Source organism: Grampus griseus (assembly GCF_964374135.1).
Source record: "Grampus griseus genome assembly, chromosome: 7".
Classification (NCBI taxonomy): domain Eukaryota; kingdom Metazoa; phylum Chordata; class Mammalia; order Artiodactyla; family Delphinidae; genus Grampus; species Grampus griseus.
The window spans coordinates 26,699,751-26,720,874 of NC_139001.1; the positions used below are offsets into that span (position 1 = coordinate 26,699,751).

At 35.2% G+C, this 21,124-nt stretch overlaps 1 protein-coding gene across 1 annotated transcript in view; it reads left to right on the forward strand.

Annotated features, from left to right (window-relative positions):
* The window catches only part of KANSL1L (KAT8 regulatory NSL complex subunit 1 like), a 129,715-nt gene extending 108,617 nt beyond the window's left edge, over window positions 1–21,098 (forward strand). The window contains 8 exon segments of the mRNA XM_082658439.1: window positions 11,338–11,466; window positions 13,394–13,512; window positions 14,309–14,433; window positions 15,767–15,821; window positions 17,091–17,203; window positions 18,356–18,521; window positions 19,430–19,612; window positions 19,614–21,098. Coding sequence (XP_082514565.1) covers window positions 11,338–11,466; window positions 13,394–13,512; window positions 14,309–14,433; window positions 15,767–15,821; window positions 17,091–17,203; window positions 18,356–18,521; window positions 19,430–19,612; window positions 19,614–19,697 — 974 coding nt within the window. The 3' untranslated portion in view covers window positions 19,698–21,098.
* Window positions 21,099–21,124: the final 26 nt, after the last annotated feature.

The following is a 21,124-nucleotide window of genomic DNA, read 5'->3' on the forward strand; positions in this document are numbered from 1 at the left end:
AGATGAAATCATCATCTCCCTCAAAAACTCAAGAATCAACTGAATGCCTGTTAGAATTAGAGTTCTGAAAGGTAGCAGATTTTTAAATAAACTTATAAAATTAAGTAGCCTTTACAAATACCAGTAATAACCTATTAGAATTTGTAAAAGAATAAATTATCCTAGACATATTGACAATGAAAATATAAAATATCTAGGATTAAACCTAACAAGGAATTACATGAAGAAAACTTCAAAAGTTTACAGAGGAACATGAGTATATGCTTATATGGAGAGAAATACCCTGTTCCTGTCAGAATATGGTAGCTTAAGATGTCATTTTTTCCAAATTAACTTATAATGTAATTCTTTTTTAAAAATTTTATTTATTTATTTTTATACAGCAGGTTCTTATTAGTTATCTATTTTATACATATTAGTGTATAAATGTCAATTCCAATCTCCCAATCATCACACCACACCACCCCCCAACTTTCCCCCCTTGATGTCCATACATTTGTTCTCTACATCTGTGTCTCTATTTCTGCCTTGCAACCTGGTTCATCTGTACGATTTTTCTAGATTCCACATATATGCGTTAATATACGATATTTGTTTTTCTCTTTCTGACTTACTTCACTCCGTATGACAGTCTCTAGGTCCATCCACGTCTCTATAAATGACCCAATTTCGTTCCTTTTTATGGCTGAGTAATATTCCATTGAATATATGTACCACATCTTCTTTATCCATTCATCTGTCGATGGGCATTTAGGTTGCTTCCATGACCTGGCTATTGTAAATAGTGCTGCAATGAACATTGGGGTGCCTGTGTCTTTTTGAATTATGGTTTTCTCAGGGTGTATGCCTAGTACTTAAAATGTAATTTCTTTTAACATCTTTATTGGACTATTATTGCTTTACATTATTGTATTAGTTGCTGCTGTTTAACAAAGTGAATCAGCTATACGTATACATATATCCCCATATCTCCTCCCTCTTGCGTCTCCCTCCCAAACTCCCTATCCCACCCCTCCAGGTGGTCACAATGCACTGAGCTGATCTCCCTGTGTTATGTGGCTGCTTCCCACTAGCTATATGTTTTACATTTGGTAGTGTGTATATATATATATCAGTGCCACTCTCTCACTTCGTCTCAGCTTACCCTTCCCCCTCCCCATGTCCTCAAGTCCATTCGCTACGTCTGCATCTTTATACCTGTCCTGCCCCTAGGTTCTTCAGAACCCTTTTTTTTTTTAGATTCCATATATATGTGTTAGCATATGGTATTTGTTTTTCTCTTTCTGACTTACTTCTCTGTATGACAGTCTCTAGGTCCATGCACCTCACTACAAATAACTCAATTTCGTTTCTTTTTATGGCTGAGTGATATTCCATTGAGTATATGTGCCATGTCTTCTTTATCCATTCATCTATTGATGGACACTTAGGTTGCTTCCATGTCCTGGCTATTGTAAATAGTGCTGCAATGAATATTGTGGTACATGTCTCTTTTTGAATTATGGTTTTCTCAGGGTATATGCCCAGTAGTGGGATTGCCTGGTCATATGGTAGTTCTTTTTTTTAGTTTTTTAAGGAACCTCCATACTGTTCTCCATAGTGGCTGTATCAATTTACATTCCCACCAACAGTGCAAGAGGGTTCCCTTTTCTCCACATCCTCTCCAGCATTTATTGTTTGTAGATTTTTTGATGATGGCCATTCTGACCCGTGTGAGGTGATACCTCATTGTAGTTTTGATTTGCATTTCTTTAGTGATGTTGAGCATCCTTTCATGTCTTTGTTGGCAATCTGTATATCTTCTTTGGAGAACTTATAATGTAATTCTAATCAGAATCCCAGAATCATTCTTCTTTTGGAACAAAGTTATTCTGAAGTATATCTCAGAATGAAAATGTTGAATAGTCAATAAAACTTTTAAAAGATCAATAAGGAGGTGTCAGATATCAAAATATAAAGGTATAATCATTAAAACATTGTGATGCCCATGGAAGCCAAGGGAACTAAATAAAAAAAGCCTAGAGACAAACCCAAGGATTCATTATACGATAAGAGTGATATTTCCTATTAGTGTGGAAAAGATAGCCTAGCCAATAAATAACAATAAACAATTCTTATGAAGCATTCCTTATATGCCAGTACAGTACTAGTTGAAAGGCTTTGTATGTGTAAATTGTTTTAATCTGTACAACCCTGTAAGGTAGGTATTACGATTATTTTCTCCTTGACTAGCTTTTCCCAAATCACAGTTGAGTAGTAGTAGAGGCAGGATTCAAATCCAAACAGTCTCTCTCAGAGTTAATGCTTTAAACAACTAAGTTTTTCCTGTAATCACTGGCATTAAGTAATGACTTTTTGGAAAAATAAAATGAGATCTGTATCTCATACAGCACATTAAAATAAATTTAAGACGGATGAACATAAATACATTCCAGATAGATTAAAGAGGTAAATGTTAAAAATGGTATCTTAAAAGAATTAGGAGAAAAACTAGGTGTAGTAAATGATAATAAAGAAAATGCTAACAATCGCTAACATGTAATTGAACACTTATGTGCCAGTCACTGTGCTAAATGTTTCTCCTTTTTCCAATTACATTAATATTAGACATTTTAATTATCAGTTCTGGCAAGACTGTGTAGTAAAAACAGGACCCTAAAATATTTCAGGTGCAATTAATTGATACAGGCCTTTTGGGAAGTACTGTGAAATGCATTACAAGGCCTTTAAACTACATATTTTTTATAAGCTCATTGAGGAAAAAAAAAAAACTTGTGTACTTGTTCACAATAAATGTTTGCTAAACTGTTAACTCTGTACTCTGATCCAGCAGATCCATTTCCAAGAACCTAGTCTAATCCTAAATATGAAACCACCTTTATTCACAAATATATTTATCTTAACATTATTTGTGGTAATGAAAAATTAAAGACAACTTGAAGAGAACAGTAGGAATGTGGTTAACTGTCTATCACAGTGGAATATACAGCCTTTTAAAGGATCATAAAAGTTCATCTAAGGATGGAAACATTTATCAAAGAACGTTAAGTGATATTAAAGGACAAATGTTTTACTTCTATGGATGGTACAATTATAACCATGTAAAAATGTTTATACTTGTATCAGCCAAATGCAATGTACGGGCCTCTTGGGGATCCTGATTTGAACAACTCAGCTGTACACACACACACACACACACACACACACACACACAATTTTTGACACAGAAATTTGAACATGGACTGGCTGTTGCATATTAATTATTGTGTTAGATGTAATAATGCATGTGGTTACATAAATACACATTTTATCTGTTAGTTTATTAGAGATTCAATCTGACACATAATGTAGATAAGATATGATGTCTGGGATGTGCTTTAAAATATTACAGCAAAAAAAAAGCTTGTGGGAGAGAGAACAAGATTGGTCACGAGCATTCGTGATGCTGAATGATAGGTACAGGGGAGTTCATTATTCCACTTTCCATTTGTGTTTCTTGAAATTTTTCCACAGTCAAAAGTTAGAGAAAGGAAAAAAAGCACTAAGGCAAGAAAAAATTGCCTATGCTTGGAAAAAACACGAAAGAAATACAGGAAAATATAGCTTATGTTTACTTTTCATGATTTAATTCTACTTGGAAGTTATCCTGAGACTAAAATTTTTTTACTTAAAAAATGTGTTCATGAAGATGATTATTTTAAGAATGTCCATAATACAAATAATATCATGATGATAACAAGTAGCTCCAACAGCTAGGGAATAGCTGTTAAATGATACTGTCTCTAATCAGGAATATTAGGTGACCATCTGAAAACATAACAATGATGAGTGAGTTACCAGATTTAAAAAAATAGTTATACATATATCCAAATAAAATCATTACATTTGAAATATTAATATGAAATATATGTATATGACTGAAAGGGAATATGCAAAAACAAAGGTAATTATATTTCTTCTAATGTTGCTCTATTATTTATCTGACTTTAAAAAATGGGGCAGTGTACAGGAGTTCCCTGGTGGGCTAGTGGTTATGATTCCAGTCTTTCACTGCCGTGGCCTGGGTTCAATCCCTGGTCAGGGAACTGAGATCCCACAAGCTGCGCAACCAAAAAAAAAAAAAAGGGCAGTGTAAATGTTAGGCTCAAAATTATTAGTGATGTATCAATAATGTAATGACATGTTAGTAATGGGAAATTAAAAGCTAGGAAATGGAAGACATTTGAATTGAATGCTACAGTAACATTAGGCACATCAATGAAGTATTTTTTTGTATACCAATCTCTCCTCCCCTATTTTCTTCATTCCCTACCACTCTCAATCCAAATAATTATTAATTAGGTTTCATCCCATATCCGTCTTAAACAGCTGGCCATTAATTTTTCTTTTCTACAGAATTAAGTAAAACTAGAGTCCAACATTTATTGAGTAACTACTCTGTGCCAGGTAGACAATTAAGTGCTAAAAAATCAAAGGCGAGTCACAGGAAATTAAAGAAATTATAATGTGATGGGGAAGCAGACACACAAATGACTATTAAATGATGTTAAGGGTACAGACATGATAAAAAAATATTCTTAAAAAGGGGGGAGGTGAGTGTATAACTCTGCCTAGCAGAAGGTAGAGGAAGAGGAAGAGAAGTTAAAGGTTATGGGAAAAGGGCAAAAAGAGGAACTTCAGAAAGATGGTGATGCCAAGTATAGCTTTAAATACTTAACTGGAATTTAGAGGAAGAGTCAAATTTTCCAAATCATTGTTTCTCAAGTTTTAATGTGCAGATTACTTTGGTGATGTGGTTAGAATGCAGATTGATTCAGAAAGTTTGGAATGGGGTCTGAGATTCTATATTTCTAATAAGATCCCTGGTGGTTCAAATGCTGTTGGCCCATATTAAGTAACAAGCTTTTAAAATGGAAAAAATCACATAACTTTTCATGGAGCCATGAAACACTGTGATGTGTTCAAGTATATACAAATAGCCTGGTATTCCTGTAGGGCAAATTGTGTGAAAGTAAATAGATGTTTTTGTGCTTTACCTCAGAGCTTGGATTTATCCTATACTCTCCTTTAGAGTTAGCAATTATGACAGAACTGCTGACTTCAGGTAACAAGAAAGTAGGGAAAAGACAAACTGAAGAATTGATTAGTTGCCAATTGTGAGGAGATACCAAAGCCAACTTAAGGGCCTATACTCATCAAAATATTCAAAGTCATGAAAGACAAGATAATGGAATTATTTCAGATACAAGAAAACTTTAAAGAGACCTGCCAACTGAACGGAGAGTGATCAGGATTTTCTGTAAAGAACATTATAGGACTAATTGGTGAAATTTGAATGAACTCTATAGTTAGCTAATAGTTAATTATTAACTTCTTGGTTTTGATAGTTGTGTTCCTATGTAAGTGAATGCCCTTGTTTTTGAAAAATACATATTGACGTATTTAGAGTAGAGAAGCATCATGTCAGTATTTCATTGGCATTCAGAAAGATGAAGCCAGTGTGGGAAAATGTTAACATTTGGGGGATCTGAGTAACAAATATATGGGACTTCTTTGTATTACTCCAAGTTTTCTATAAGTCTGAAATTATGTCAAAATAAAGTTTTATTTTTCAGAGTGCACAGAGAGGAACAATAGCACCACAACCCACGCAAGTCAGAACCCTAAGGCTCAGCCTTCTTCACCCACGCTTCCTCGTATCTAAACCCCATTATCAGTGTGACCTTATGCTTCAAACCGGCTTCTCTATATTTCTACCAATTTCAGTCTAACTTAATGATCCCTTATCTATACTCCTGAAATAGCCTAATCAAGTTTTATTTCCCTTCAATCCCTGCAGCAATTTATATTTTCAAAAAGTAAATCTAATTATGTCACACCTGCTTCCCATCCCCATCCTTTAAAATATTTGACAGAGGGAATATTCTTTAATAGAGTATCCCTAAAGCCCTACTTACATAGGCTGTTTCCTACCTGTTCGTGGTTTTCACCATGCTTCCTTACTCTAAGGTACCTGGCTGCTGTTCACTTGCCGAATTTTTCCTGTTCCCTGGTGCCTTGGGCCTTTCTACCATTCTCTCTTCCTTGCCCTTATTATCCAGCAGCTGTTTCTGTTCGTATTTTGTAATCTAACACTTTATCTGGGAAGCCTTTCCTAGAGCTCTCTTACTAGTTATACTCAGTATCTCCTATCAATAGTACTTCTGTTTTCTACCACACATTACTTGCAGTTTTTGAGAATGCGTATAAACTACATCAGGGGCATGGTCCATGCCTGTTCTTGCTCACCACTGTCCCCCCAAGGTATAACACAGTGCCTGGCATGAAACTGGCTCTCTATAAAGTTATCAAATGTATAAATGAAAGGGAAGGCAGGAGACAGGAGAGATGCTGGGCCAAGATATATCTTTTTGTTTTTTGTTTTTCTCGGTACGCGGGCCTCTCACTGTTGTGGCCTCTCCCGTTGCGGAGCACAGGCTCAGCGGCCATGGCTCACGGGCCCAGCCGCTCTGCGGCATGTGGGATCTTCCCGGACCGGGGCACGAACCCGTGTCCCCTGCATCAGCAGGCGGACTCTCAACCACTGTGCCACCAGGGAAGCCCCAAGATGTATCTTAAAATGAAATTTAGGAGATTTGGGTAAGTGAGCACTGAAAGACTGGGAGGGTTATCATCAGGACAGGTGAAAAGAAGGTGTGAGTTACATTCTGAATTGCCATGCATCAAGAGTCCACTACAACCTTACAAGACACCAAAGAGTAAAAGGGGGAAAGTGTAAAGAAAACTTTTGAGTAAAATTAAATAAAAAGCATCACTTTAGTGAAGGTTAAGGTTTCTGATGTGCTTTTACAAGACTAGGGGTGGTGGTGAGACTCCTTTTAGAAGAGATGCCTTGAAATTTGCCTGGAATTTTCTTTAAAATACTCTAGAAAACGAGTGGACACTATTGGAACACCAACACATGCCAGGTATATATATTTTAAAACCTAACAATTCTAGCTACCCCTTTGTAGGAATGAGTTTAGAATTGTCTGCCATCTTATTTTACTATTTAACATCTTTCTCTGCTTTCTTTATCTTGGGTGGCAAGAAATCTTGAGGGCTACCTTAGAATTCTGTTTACTGTTTTTCATGAGGGCTTTAAAAAGTCGCCATTGTTTTTTCCTGCATCTGCTTTTGCTTTTTTCTTTTTACATCTTTATTGGAGTATAATTGCTTTACAATGGTTTGTTAGTTTCTGCTTCATAACAAAGTGAATCAGTTATACATATACATGTTCCCATATCTCTTCCCTCTTGCGTCTCCCTCCCTCCCACCCTCCCTATCCCACCCCTCCAGGCGGTCACAAAGCACCGAGCTGATCTCCCTGTGCTATGCAGCTGCTTCCCACTAGCTATCTACCTTACGTTTGGTAGTGTATATATGTTCATGCCTCTCGCTTTGTCACAGCTTACCCTTCCCGCTCCCCATATCCTCAAGTCCATTCTCTAGTAGGTCTGTGTCTTTATTCCTGTCTTACCCCTAGGTTCTTCATGACATTTTTTTTCCTTAAATTCCATATGTATATGTGTTAGCATACAGTATTTGTCTTTCTCTTTCTGAGTTACTTCACTCTGTATGACAGACTCTAGCTCTACCCACCTCATTACAAATAGCTCAATTTCGTTTCTTTTTATGGCTAATATTCCATTGTATATATGTGCCACATCTTCTTTATCCATTCATCCGATTATGGACACTTAGGTTGCTTCCATCTCCGGGCTATTGTAAATAGAGCTGCAATGAACATTTTAGTACATGACTCTTTTTGAATTATGGTTTTCTCAGGGTATATGCCCAGTAGTGGGATTGCTGGGTCATATAGTAGTTCTATTTGTAGTTTTTTAAGGAACCTCCATACTGTTCTCCATAGTGGCTGTACCAATTCACATTCCCACCAGCAGTGCACACCCTCTCCAGCATTTATTGTTTCTAGATTTTTTGATGATGGCCATTCTGACCGGTTTGAGATGATATCTCATTGTAGTTTTGATTTGCATTTCTCTAATGATTAATGATGTTGAGCATTCTTTCATGTGTTTGTTGGCAGTCTGTATATCTTCTTTGGAGAAATGTCTATTTAGGTCTTCTAGTTGTTTTATTGTTATTGAGCTGCATGAGTGGCTTATAAATTTTGGAGATTAATCCTTTGTCAGTTGCTTCGTTTGCAAATATTTTCTCCCATTCTGAGGGTTGTCTTTTGGTCTTGTTTATGGTTTCCTTTCCTGTGCAAAAGCTTTGCAGTTTCATTAGGTCCCATTTGTTTATTTTTGTTTTTATTTCCATTTCTCTAGGAAGTGGGTCAAAAAGGATCTTGCTGTGATTTATATCAGTGTTCTGCCTATGTTTTCCTCTAAGAGTTTGATAGTTTCTGGCCTTACATTTAGGTCTTTAATCCATTTTGAGCTCATTTTTGTGTATGGTGTTAGGGAGTGATCTAATCTCATACTTTTACATGTACCTGCCCAGTTTTCCCAGCACCACTTTTTGAAGAGGCTCTCCACTGTACATTCCTACCTCCTTTATCAAAGATAAGGTACCATATGGGCATGGGTTTATCTCTGGGCTTTCTATCCTGTTCCACTGATCTTTCTGTTTTTGTGCCAGTACCATACTGTCTTGATTACTGTAGCTTTGTAGTATAGTCTGAAGTCAGGGAGCCTGATTCCTCCAGCTCTGTTTTTTGTTCTCAAGATTGCTTTGGCTATTCGGGGTCTTTTGTGTTTCCATACAAATTGTGAACTTTTTTGTTCTAGATCTGTGAAAAATGCCAGTGGTAGTTTGATAGGGATTGCATTGAATCTGTTGATTGCTTTGGGTAGTAGAGTCATTTTCACAATGTTGATTCTTCCAGTCCAAGAACATGGTATATCTCTCCATCTATTTGTATCATCTTTAATTTCTTTCATCAGTGTCTTATAATTTTCTGCATACAGGTCTTTTGTCTCAGGTAGGTTTATTCCTACATATTTTATTCTTTTTGTTGCAATGGTAAATGGGAGTGTTTCCTTAATTTCTCTTTCAGATTTTTCATCATTATTGTATAGGAATGCAAGAGATTTCTGTGCATTAATTTTGTATCCTGCTACTTTAACAAATTCATTGATTAGCTCTAGTAGCTTTCTGGTAGCATCTTTAGGATTCTCTATGTATAGTATCATGTCATCTGCAAACAGTGACAGCTTTACTTCTTTTCCAATTTGGATTCCTTTTATTTCCTTTTCTTCTCTGATTGCTGTGGCTAAAACTTCCAAAACTATGTTGAATTAGAGTGGTGAGAGTGGGCAACCTTGTCTTGTTCCTGATCTTAGTGGAAATGCTTTCAGTTTTTCACCACTGAGGATGTTGGCTGTGGGTTTGTGCTTTTGCTTTCTGGCAATCTGATTCTCATTCCTTTGCAGTAATTTTTCCCTTCTCTGGTAACTTTTAGGATGTCTTCATACTTATGTGCTATATATATATATATTTTTTTCATTTGCTTTGATGCTCAAGTGAGTTATTGAAACATTAGAGTTAATATCAATGTGTAAAAAATTTTGGCTATCATTTCTTCAAATATTACATCCCATTCATTCTATTCAATCCTTTGTTAACCTATTTGGTTTGTCCTTTTTTTCATATTTCCATCACTCTATTCCTTTGAGTTGTGGAATTACTCTTCCAATCCAATGATCTTGACTTTTAGATATGACCATTCTGTTATTCAGGGCAGTGAGCAATGATTCTGTTTCACAATTTCAACAATTATACTTCCCATTTCTGAGGTCTCTTGGCCTTTTGCCTCTTTCTCTTGGCAATATTAGTTATTTTGAAGACCTGTAAATCTGTATTCTGTGAACCCATTAACTATTTCTAGAGATGGTTCTTCCATTTGTTGTTTGTACCTTTTCTTTGTTTTACGCTACTGGTATTCAGATTTTTGGAGTCTTGTGTTCTCATCTTTAAAGTTGATATTCACTGTTACAATTTCTGCCACTGCTTTTTATGGGATCCTTCTCATGGAAGAGGTAGAAATTTGCACTCTATACTGTTTTCAGAGGCAGTTATGGATGAGCAGGACATGTTTCAAACAAAGTGGGGCACTGGGCGTTGCCTTATCTACCCACCCATCCATTTCTCTACTGAAGCCTCAAGGACCCTGGTGGAGGTGTTGGCAGGCTGGCAAGTGTAGTCATTCTATTAGTTACTGCAGGTAATTCTTTCTTTCCTCCAGGTCTGGAGTGCCTTTGATTTTGATCACATTTTTGTGGCAGTACTTTCCCATGTGCTTTTGCAGTTTGCTTCTCAAATTTCATAAGATATTAGGCTTTCAGAGATTGCTCACAAATTCCACTCTACTTAAAATTCCTTCTTTTTGCATGCTAACGTGGATGTAAATGTGCCGATCTGTGCATCTATGTATAAAAATTTTGTCTATCATTTTTAGGGTGCTTTGCCATCTTGAAATCTGAGTCCCAGTCACTGTTGGTAGACCATACTCTTTTTTCTCAGTGTTGGTGAGAATTTGGCACTTAGGCCTTCATATTTTTTCCCTATCCTTTCCACATCTCCAAACATTTCAAAAAAAGAAGCCAATTTAGTTATTTATCCAGTACTGGAAATATGGGGTTCAGACAGAACAACAGTCATGGTGAAACTAACATTTATTGCATACTTATGCCAGATATCCTTCTAATGACTATTACAGGAATTTGTTTAATCCTCACAATGCCACGATAGCTGCTATTATCCCTATTTTACAGATAAGGCAACTGAGGCACAGAGATATTAAGTGACTTAAAGTTTTTAAAAAATTTATTGCTTTAAAAAGTGAAAGAATGGTGCTAGGCACTGTCAGCAGATTGATGAAATCTGGTTATTGCTCTCAAGAGATCCCAGTCTGTTGTATTCTATAATCTTACTTAGTCCTGAGTTGTTCCCAGATTTAAGGTTAAGCAGGAACTAACTTAAGGATTCAGATCATATTCAGCCAAGATTTACAGATCTGAACAAATCTTCTCTGTAAAATTCTGTAATTTAGAAGACTGTGAGAACAGATCAACTTTCCTCTTCATCCTCTTCACATAATGGAGCAACTATAGGAAATTGAGCACTTCCTGAAGATGTTTTTAATGAATCTTACTTTGGTTATTTTCAGCTTAGGAGTATTTCATCTTCGTATGTAAGTATTTACTTAATTATATATAATTTTGAACTGGTATATTAATATTCTGCAATGTTACAAAGTAAAAAGAGGTTAACATGCTCATTATATTTGTGTTAAGGAACTAAAACTTCACATTTTTCTTTCCTTTTCAGTAAATAATACTTCTCTGAATCAATGGAGAAATGGATATTCTCCTATATGCAAGCCTCAAATGAGGTCAGAATCTTCTGCACAGCTGTTACAGGGAAGAAAGAAAAGACACTTGAGTGAAACAGCATTAGGTAGGTTAAAATGAGGACAGGATCACTAGTACTAAAAACTGAAAATAAAAAATTCTGATTTGCAAAGAACCTCTGCCTCATGGGAGTTATAATCTAGAACAGTCACTAATTACACAAAACATCCATGGTTCTATGAACATTAAACAGCATATTCATGTAGTCAATTCAGAATTATTTGTGGACTGGGAATCCATCCACTTTGTGAGTTAAGGATTTCCTTCCTATGTTTCCTAACTAGAGTTATCTTCTACCTGTGTTTCCTAACTAGAGTTATCTTCTACTAACTGTCCTCCTGGACAGTACTTAGTCTCCAACATTGTGTTCTGGACTCAAAATATGTCAGTACAAGGTTGCCTTTTAGATATTTATTACCATTTCTGGTACCTATTGTGGAGATGTTGATTTCCCTGAAGCTTCCTCGGAATTTTGATAAACTGGGTGAGATTCATCTAAGGTAACTCAACCGCCTGACTGAATTCCCCTTAGGAACGTACAGTTCCAAGATGAATAGAGATACCTCTGAAACTAGAACCCTGCTAGTAATACAAAATGGGTTTGTTATGGGGATTTGGGACAAGATAGTTTCAACAGTTATTGCAAATAATGATAAAAAATAAAACTTAACTGGAAAGGTGTGTATTAAATAACAAATTATCTGTATACCCTATTGGTTCTTATTCATTGTTCCAGTGGATCTAACACTATATACATTAGTCAAGTATGTCCGAGGTATAGTATGTCAATACACCCAATAAATTAGAAACTATTTACATCCAAGATGTACTTAACTGTAATTATACACGGTGGCTTTAACATATTTATCAGTATGGCTTCTAGAAATCCCACCATAACAGACCAAAGTCACTACCTAATATCACACTACCTGATCAACTAGTGTGGAACAAAATTAAACTCCCACCCACATTCAGGGATATCATTATGCTTTTTTGGTGCCTTAACCTTAAGATAACCAACAGTCATCTAGCTTTTGAGGAACTTCCATACATCTTTGCCAAAATATAGGAAAACCTGTATCTCTTAATATAAAGATGCATTATGAAAAAATACACATTACCTAAGATGTAGACTGTTTTACTTGAATTGATAGATCTAACTTTTAGCTAGATGGGAACATAGGAATAGAATGAGTAAAATGCTGTACTACAAAGAAGTAACTAGACAGCTCTCTAGACAACCATTTTCAAGATATGGATACTGATTTGAAGAAACAACTAGCCAGAAAGGACATTTTTAAACAACTGGAATAATATAAATATGAACTGTGTATTAAATTTTACATTACACAGGAAAATATTTTTCAAGATCTGTACTAAAGTAAAATAAAGAAGGGCAGTAAGAAAATAAACATATACCACTAAATAGACACAAAACAAATGGAGAAAAGGAACGTGGAAGAGACAGAAAATAACAAAGTTGGAAGTAAACTTAACTTTGTTATCAATATTCTGAGAGAAAAGAGAAGTTTTATTCCTGAAATAGGATGTTATAATAGGAGAAACATTTTCAGAAATCAGTAGTCAGAAGATCAAGTTAAGGAAATCTCCCAAAAAGTAGAAAACGATATGAAAAAATCAGAGAATAGACAAGAAAATTAAGAGGTAAGTCTTAGAAGTTCAACCTCTGAATAAGTTACAGAAAACATGAACAGAGTAAAGGGAGATTAATAAAGAAGGATATGCTGGATAAAAACTGTCAATACCCCAGAAAATGGAAATTGTGGCAGGATTGTGGCTAAGATTTTTATAAAATTTCCTTAATTTTTTTCATTTTTGATACATGAATTAAAAAAAATAAAATCTAAACAGATCAAGAAGCACGTTACCAAACTAGGAAAACAGAAATTCTAATACCTACCAGTCCAGTTACATTTAATGTATGACATTCTCAATGGTTCTTTCCATGGCAGGAGAAAGAACTAGATTTGAAGAATTTGCTATTCAACGCACAGAACCAGGATCCCAGAGCAATTTTACTGCAGTTACTAATGTCAATGTTATATCAAGAACCCAGAATTCATCATCACAAGTAGGTTTTTGTACAGTGAACTTTAAAGTAGCTTTATGACCTTTAAACCTGGCAGATCTGGTGAGGGGAGGGGAACTTGTTATAGATATTTTGTTAATCTATAACAGCCTTATTTACTAGCACATAATTAGCATATTCAGAATTATTTTACTAAGACGCAATAAATTTGATTAAACTTTTTTTTAACTAGGGAGCTAATTGTACATTAGTCCTTGGTTATGGCTTTTTTCATATGCTAAAAACTTTAAACTTTATCATAACCATCCCTACTTCTTGACATGATGCTAAGTATAATCTTGCTAATAAGAATCCAGCAGTGTTCTTACTTTGCTTTGTTTCATTACCTGGTAGGGAGTAGAGGTTAAAACGTGGGAGGATTTAGAGAAAACAGCATGAAGCTCAGGGACCCAGGAACACATAAATGAAGATTGTAAAAACGATCTTTATTAAAAGGCTCACCAAACATTTCATAGCCTTTCCTAATAAAAAATGAGTTTGTTAAAAGATCATTTCACTGACATTTAGGGTGCTTTATGGTACAATCTTCTGATTTTGTATTTTAAGGCATTCATATTTTTAATGGTCTTAAAAATAGGCCTGAATGTGTCCACACACAAATGTATTGGTTCATAGAAGATACATATGCTTTCTTTTCTTAACATTTTATACTCAGATTTCATAACAATGTATAAAACTTAAAGGCACTGCCATGTTATCTTTATATAACTCGTAAAAGGAGAGTATCATTACAAGTAACCAAATACTATTGTAAAACTACTACAATCCTATCTTGCAGAATACAGCACGACGACGATTGAGAAGTGAGAGCTCTTATGATATAGATAATATTGTGATTCCCATGTCATTAGTGGCCCCAGCTAAATTAGAGAAACTCCAATATAAGGAAATAGTTACTCCAAGGTATGTATACTTACATTATTTAATTTTCCTTCTTTTTTTGAATAAACTTAAATTTTCAGTGAAGTTAAAATTTTATTTAATGAAAGGAAGATGCTCCTTTCTGCCTTCCTCCCACTTACATGGTTACATGGAGGGAAAATGGTGAAAGAAACTTTGACATTACTCATGCTGAAAAGAAGTGCCATACAGTAGCACTACTTTCTCAGGTTTTATTAAGAAATGGAAATTCCTAATACTTCAGCATTTTTAGAGTTTTTTCATTCAATATTTAGTTTCCTATTGTATATATGGTACTAAAAGGTACTTTAAGGATGTAAATAATTACACTAACAGATAATCCTTGCTCCTTAAAATGGAGATATGCACAAGGCTGCAGAGATCAAAGAAAGCAACTACCTTTGCATGGAGTATTCGCAGTGTAAGATGATAACACCTGTGACAACCTGTGCAAGGCTAAGCCAGAGACTGAGGTTTTGTGAAGGGTGATACAGGAAATAACGGCTCAAAAAGTTGTCACGAGATTGTGGATGTCCTTGAATGCCACACACAGATCTGTTTCCTGCTGGCAGCTAACTGTCCATTTTTTTAGCCATGATGAAAGAGGTTTAAGATTATTAATCTGGCACCAAGAAGTAGAAATAGAAAAGGATGGAAACAGAGACAAGAGCTGGTTGACAATTACAGTAATTCCTACCCATCTCTATTCTAACTAATTTGATTCTTTTATTCATAATTGCTTTGAGGCACTGAGAGAACTCTTAATACTCTAGGAGGTATTATGAGAATTTCTGCAGAGAATTTGTTGACATATTCTACATTAAGTAAAAAAATAACATTTGTGGTTAGATGTTCTATAGCAACAATGTTTTCAATTTACACTGGTAGGCTGGAGCCGGCTGGCTGACCTTGTTTAGCCCGTAGGGATTCTGTGATGTGGCTGTTAAAAACTCACAAGAGGCCATGATGGGAGTCTTCACACAAAGAAATTGGCAAATGCTAAAAATCAGAGCTTTTTTCCTCTTTATTTTCTGAGCCAGTTTGTCAGCATACCACTAACTTATTTCAAAATTAGTACATCCGTAGGTATAAAACGCAACTATGTATAAGAGACTGTTTATTGTAAGGCCAAAAGTAAAGCCTCATCTCCTGTCCTCTTCTCATAATACAAATACGTTGTCTCTTTTAAAAGATAAAGTACTAAGATACAACCATTTGAATTATGGAAATCCCAAAGAAAGAAAACACTACTATAATAGCTGTGCTTACAGAATAAAATTGCTACATTTAGGTAGATTAACAAAAGCTGTTTGAAATTCGTTTGTATCTTCAACAGCTGGAGGATGGTTGTTCTTCAGCCTCTGGATGAATATAATTTGGGTGAAGAAGAGGTAAGCTGCCTTTCACTTACTGCACTTAATATGTTATGAAGCCTGCTTAATTTTTTTTCCCATGTGCTTAATTTGGTATTTGAGGAACATACACTGATTTTATAAATTTTCAAAACTTATGAAAAGAAAGTTCCCCTTTAAGGATATTAATTTGAAGTGTTAGGAAGTGTTTTGTGCAAATTTGGCTACAAAGACAAAATATATAAAGAATAAAGAAAAGCAAAAACAAAACATATCATTTCCTTACATGAGTCATTGAAATATTGAATTTATGTGAATATATTCAATTCCCAGTATTAGTCATATTTTTCTGCATGGTATTTAGTTTAACAGTCAAGCCTACAATTCCATATGCAAAATCTTGTGAACAATTGCTTTTGAATTTGGAAAATTTTGGATTTTAGAAAGTACTGTGGTACATATATCATGTAATACATATAGGGAGTCTAGGACAGTGCTCATAATCAAATATTAATGTTTCTATAGTGAAATATTAATAGAAAGTAGAATAGCCCCACATCATTTCAGATAAGATTGTGTCACCAAATGAATTATGAAAACTTGTTTTTTCAGATTTTTGGAATTACAGGAAAGGGACTGTGGACCTGTATGGATAAAACTTATAGTAAGACAAGAAAAATTAAAGGGAAAGATACTATATAACCAAACTAATTCAAAGTGATAGTCTGAAGAAGCAGGTATTATATAAAAGACATTGTTTCCATTACAGTTTTTCTGTGCCAACTGATCGTGTTCTTCAACTACCAAAATTTACTTTTTAATGCCCTTCCCTCTTTTAATGCACCCTTCTCTAGTTCAGAATGACCCTAGCCAGAAACACAACCGAAGTCTTAGAACTCCAGATAAGTAACTCATTAAACTAATTCTCATTTACCTCAGACAGTTTTACTTTCTTTGATATTAATATGTTCCACGAACAGTATACTCCGTAAGGGGCAATCAATACAAGGTTTTGGATGAATAAAGCATTAAGGATATTTTATGTAAGTGGAAAGCACTGTGAACCTATATGTACTCAAGGTACTATAAGTATTCTAGGTAAATCTTCAAACATGACCCAACAGTAAAAAAGTTTTAAACTCCCTCTTTTTAGGAATGAACCTCCTCTCATAACATTTGTTCTCTGACTTAGACTGCATTTATTTTAGAGTTTTCTTCCTATTGTTCTCTTGATGAGGAACTCTGACACCTGTTCTCATATTTCAAAATGTTTCTGATAAAAGCAAAACTTTTCATTTCTAATTCCAGATAGAAGACCTCTCTGATGCAGTCTTCTCCCTAAGACACAAAAAATATGAAGAGAAAGAGCAAGCCAGATGGTCACTATGGGAGCAAAGCAAGTGGCACAGAAGAAACAGCAGGCAGGTGTTGTAAATTTAAACCCCAAAACCATGGAATCCATGTGAAATCTCCAATAATTCTGCATAATAACTAGGGAGACCACTGAAAATGAAGAAAACATACTATATAACATCTGCTGTTTGTGCCCTAGAAGTGAAACACTGCTTATACTGAGTTTACATTAAAAATATATTCAGGCTAATTACATAATGATGAAAGGAGTTTTATATTTTACTCCACTCAACTTCTCATGCTAATTGTCAGCCTCAGTAATAGATTTAACTGAGCAAACAATATGAAAAATTCTCCATAAATAGGTCATTTCAGTGTACTGTAATGGTGGACCTAACACTAGGGATTAGAATCTGGGTAACTGTAACAAAGCCACTTCAGAAATGTTTTTCTTAAAAAGAAACAAACCAAAAAAAACCCTCAAGAAACCTATCCAGGGTAAAAAAGCAAATCGCCTAATACTTGGAACATGACTTTGAGGGAAGGGGGGATAAATCCTAACAACGTAATCAGTAGTCATGTATTTGAGAAAATCCCTGGGTATTTTATATTTAACTGGACTATTTTTTAATATAGCCAAAACTCAAAATGGAAGATCATGTTGAAATGTGATAGTCACTTTAGTGTGGAGCATCTCTCATTTATTATTTGTAAAACACATTTCTCTGTTTAGGTCTCAAGATACCCAGATTTGTTGTAGAGCCTTATTCTAAGAGTTATCCTAACATACACGAGATTCTGTTCTCAACTTTCTCCACATTCCAGAGATACAGTTTTCCAAAAGTACAGAGGAAAATGTGAATCGAGTCCTTCATGGACGACATTACGATAACCATAGATACTCTGGGAACTCAGACTGTAAGAGTCAAGTAACTTGTCTTTTCCTGTTTTCTGGAAAAAAAAAAAAAACAAACAAAAAACCCCAAACTGTAACAAAACAAAACCACTATAATAATTTGGCAAAAGATTTCATAAAATACTATTCAAGTCTTTGAGATGTGAGGATAACATCAGGAAGATCAGCAGATGAATTTTTTAAAATCTTTTGGGCAGAGCTGTTTAAAGAAAAGCTACCAAGTTCAACTGACTTTATGAACGATACCTTAGGTTGTTCATACAATGTTAAGACATCAACAAATAATTAAATATTTTCTTGCTAGAGCTTACAGTAAAAATGTTGAAGGACAGGACTTGCTTTTGAAAGAATACCCTAACGACTTCAGTGGTGGGCAGCACAGCGCTGCTGAGAGTCCCGCCGGGCCTTCAGAGAGCCAGGACCCCAGTGCACATGCCTCACCTTCAGTAAGTCAGAGTCAAGAGATCAAGGTAGGAGTGTTATACATAACTAGTTAAACCTCCTTTTAACTGACTTTTAAAAACTTGTTTATAGAATTCCTTGTTGATAATTAAGGAGTCATCATTACGTAACAAATTCAGTATGACAGCCCAGTACAGAATGCTCGGTGTAGGAATCAGAGGCTCTGTGTTCCAGCGTTCTAGTTCCATCACTAACTACGACACTTCCCTGACTCTTTATGTAACACGTCAGTACCTAATTCCACCTGTTCACTTATGTGTTAGAAAATGGGAATTCTATCAAAGTTTCATTACAAACCAAATCGGATTAAACAGAATGACACCTGGCACATAGTAAATGTTAGATATTTCTCTTCCCCTTATAAAAGATTTTTACTTGTCTCCCCATTTGTCCAGTTTTAACCCCAATGGGAGTGTTTTCTAACACTGCATCTATAAAGTTCTTGTACTTTTCTTCATCAGTAGGTGTTGGAAAAGAACCATATCTAGAATCAAGAGAGTAGCGACAATAGAAATTAATAGGCAAGTCACAGAAAGCACAGGGAAAGAAAAGTCAATAGGGGTCTGTAATAATGATGGGATGAAAATGGAGATACTGAGGAAGACGATCCAAACACTTTTAAAGGGCCTTCCCTAAAGTGCTCCTAGGCTGAAAATGAAGACCAGTGCCCTAATAGCAGCGTTTACCTCTCCGTGGAAGAGGCAAAGTGAAAACAAAATAATTCCCAAAGGTCCCTAAGTAAGTAATCCTCAGTACGTTCCATTTTGAGTTGCTAGATACTCAGGACCAAATGAGAATTTGTACTTTTATCTGCTAAAGAACAGAACAATGGTTATTACAAAACTGAGAGCTACAGATTGAGACATGAACTTAAACAAATTAGTTGAAACTTAACTGAAAACGTTTTCTCTTTCAGCCTTTGGGGTGGGAACGACGGGCTTTTCCGCTGAAAGATGAAGACATAGCAGCCTTATTATGCCAAGATGAAAAAAATGATCAGATTGAAAGATCAAGTCCAGCTTTCCATGGTGAAGTCTTCTGTACCAGTGCACCAGAGAATGGCCACAATCCACAAAGGCAGGCGGACGAAATGGAGGAACACACACAAAACCCTTGGTCTAGGACTTACTCAACTCACGTTAAGAAAAATCAGTGACAGGGAACAGGTTAAGAAAACGATGTAACTGAATGGGAAAACAGGAGAAAAAATAAGCCCTGTTCCCCCACCCCCTGCACAGTCACAATTCCAGAGTAACAGCATGTAGTGCAGGTGCATGTATTAATCTTTTGTGCTGTTTATGAAACAGGCAAGTTACGTCTCATTTTCCTTCCTGAACCACAGGAGTAACTAGCTTTTCACCTACAGACAAGTGCTAGTCATTTGTGTTTGATGCAGATCACAAGCACCAGAAAATTAACTGCTGCAATTTGATGTCAAATCACATTACTGGGTAAATAATAATTTTTAAACAACTTATACCCACACCCACATATACCTATTCATCAAATGACAGCTCTTCTTTTTCTATACACGTGGGTATTCTTTAAATTGCCTCAGAAATATATTAAGAATATAAAACACGTGTATAGAGTGTACATGCATACATAATACACACACGTAAGTAGTTTTAAAAAACACTGCAAGTGACCACTCCACTTGAAAATGCACGTATGAACTACCCCATGAAATATCAGCTGAACCATAAATAAAGAGATTTCCAATGGTGTTGAACATCTATAAGCCTTGACTATGGAGAAGGAATTTTTTTAAAAAAACACGTTTAACCGATAGAAGTTATTTATGGAAATTTCTATACCAGAAAACACAATACTCCTTTCATTTGAAATCACTGATATCTGTTGGGTTAAACACAGGTTATTTTCTATTCACGCCTAACAGAATAAGAAAAGCAAAGTAGTTAAATATTGTTGTATTTTAAAACTACCACACCTTTTAAAACTCAACTTGAGTTTTATCTATTTTATGTATCTCGTGAAGAGAAAACACCCAACTTAAAATGAGCAACAGACAGGAAATTCCTGTTAGTATATTATTGTACTTTTAGTTATTTTGGTCATTCCCTACCATTCCTTACTCTATTCAAATAAGCATCTATCCTAGAGTGAGAGATAAAATTTTTAAAAGGTTAATGCTTCAATATTGGATACTGGAGTGTACATTAAGTAAAATTCCTTTTGACACTATTATATCATTTTGTTATATGTAAAAACTGAGGACAATTTATATGAATCACTTTTTCTCATGTAAAAAAGGTTATTCAAGTTGTAGTACCCATATAACTGACAATCCTAGCCAACTGGCCTAACCTGGGGGATCTGACACTAAGTTTTTGTTAGGGATTAGAAATTGTACTAGTCCCTTTAAAGAAGAAGAAGAAAAAAATTTCCAGTTCAATGCTGACAAATTTTTGCTTGTAGTTTTACCGTACATTTATATTTTAAAAAAGAAAACAAAATCCAGAACAAACCCAAGTTGTCCAGGCAAATAAACTCAGATTTTTTTGTCATGACTGATATTATAATCTTCTATGTAAGTTTTTTTAATTAAAGTTATTTCTATATGCCTTGTGTTGTCTGATTTGATTAAATG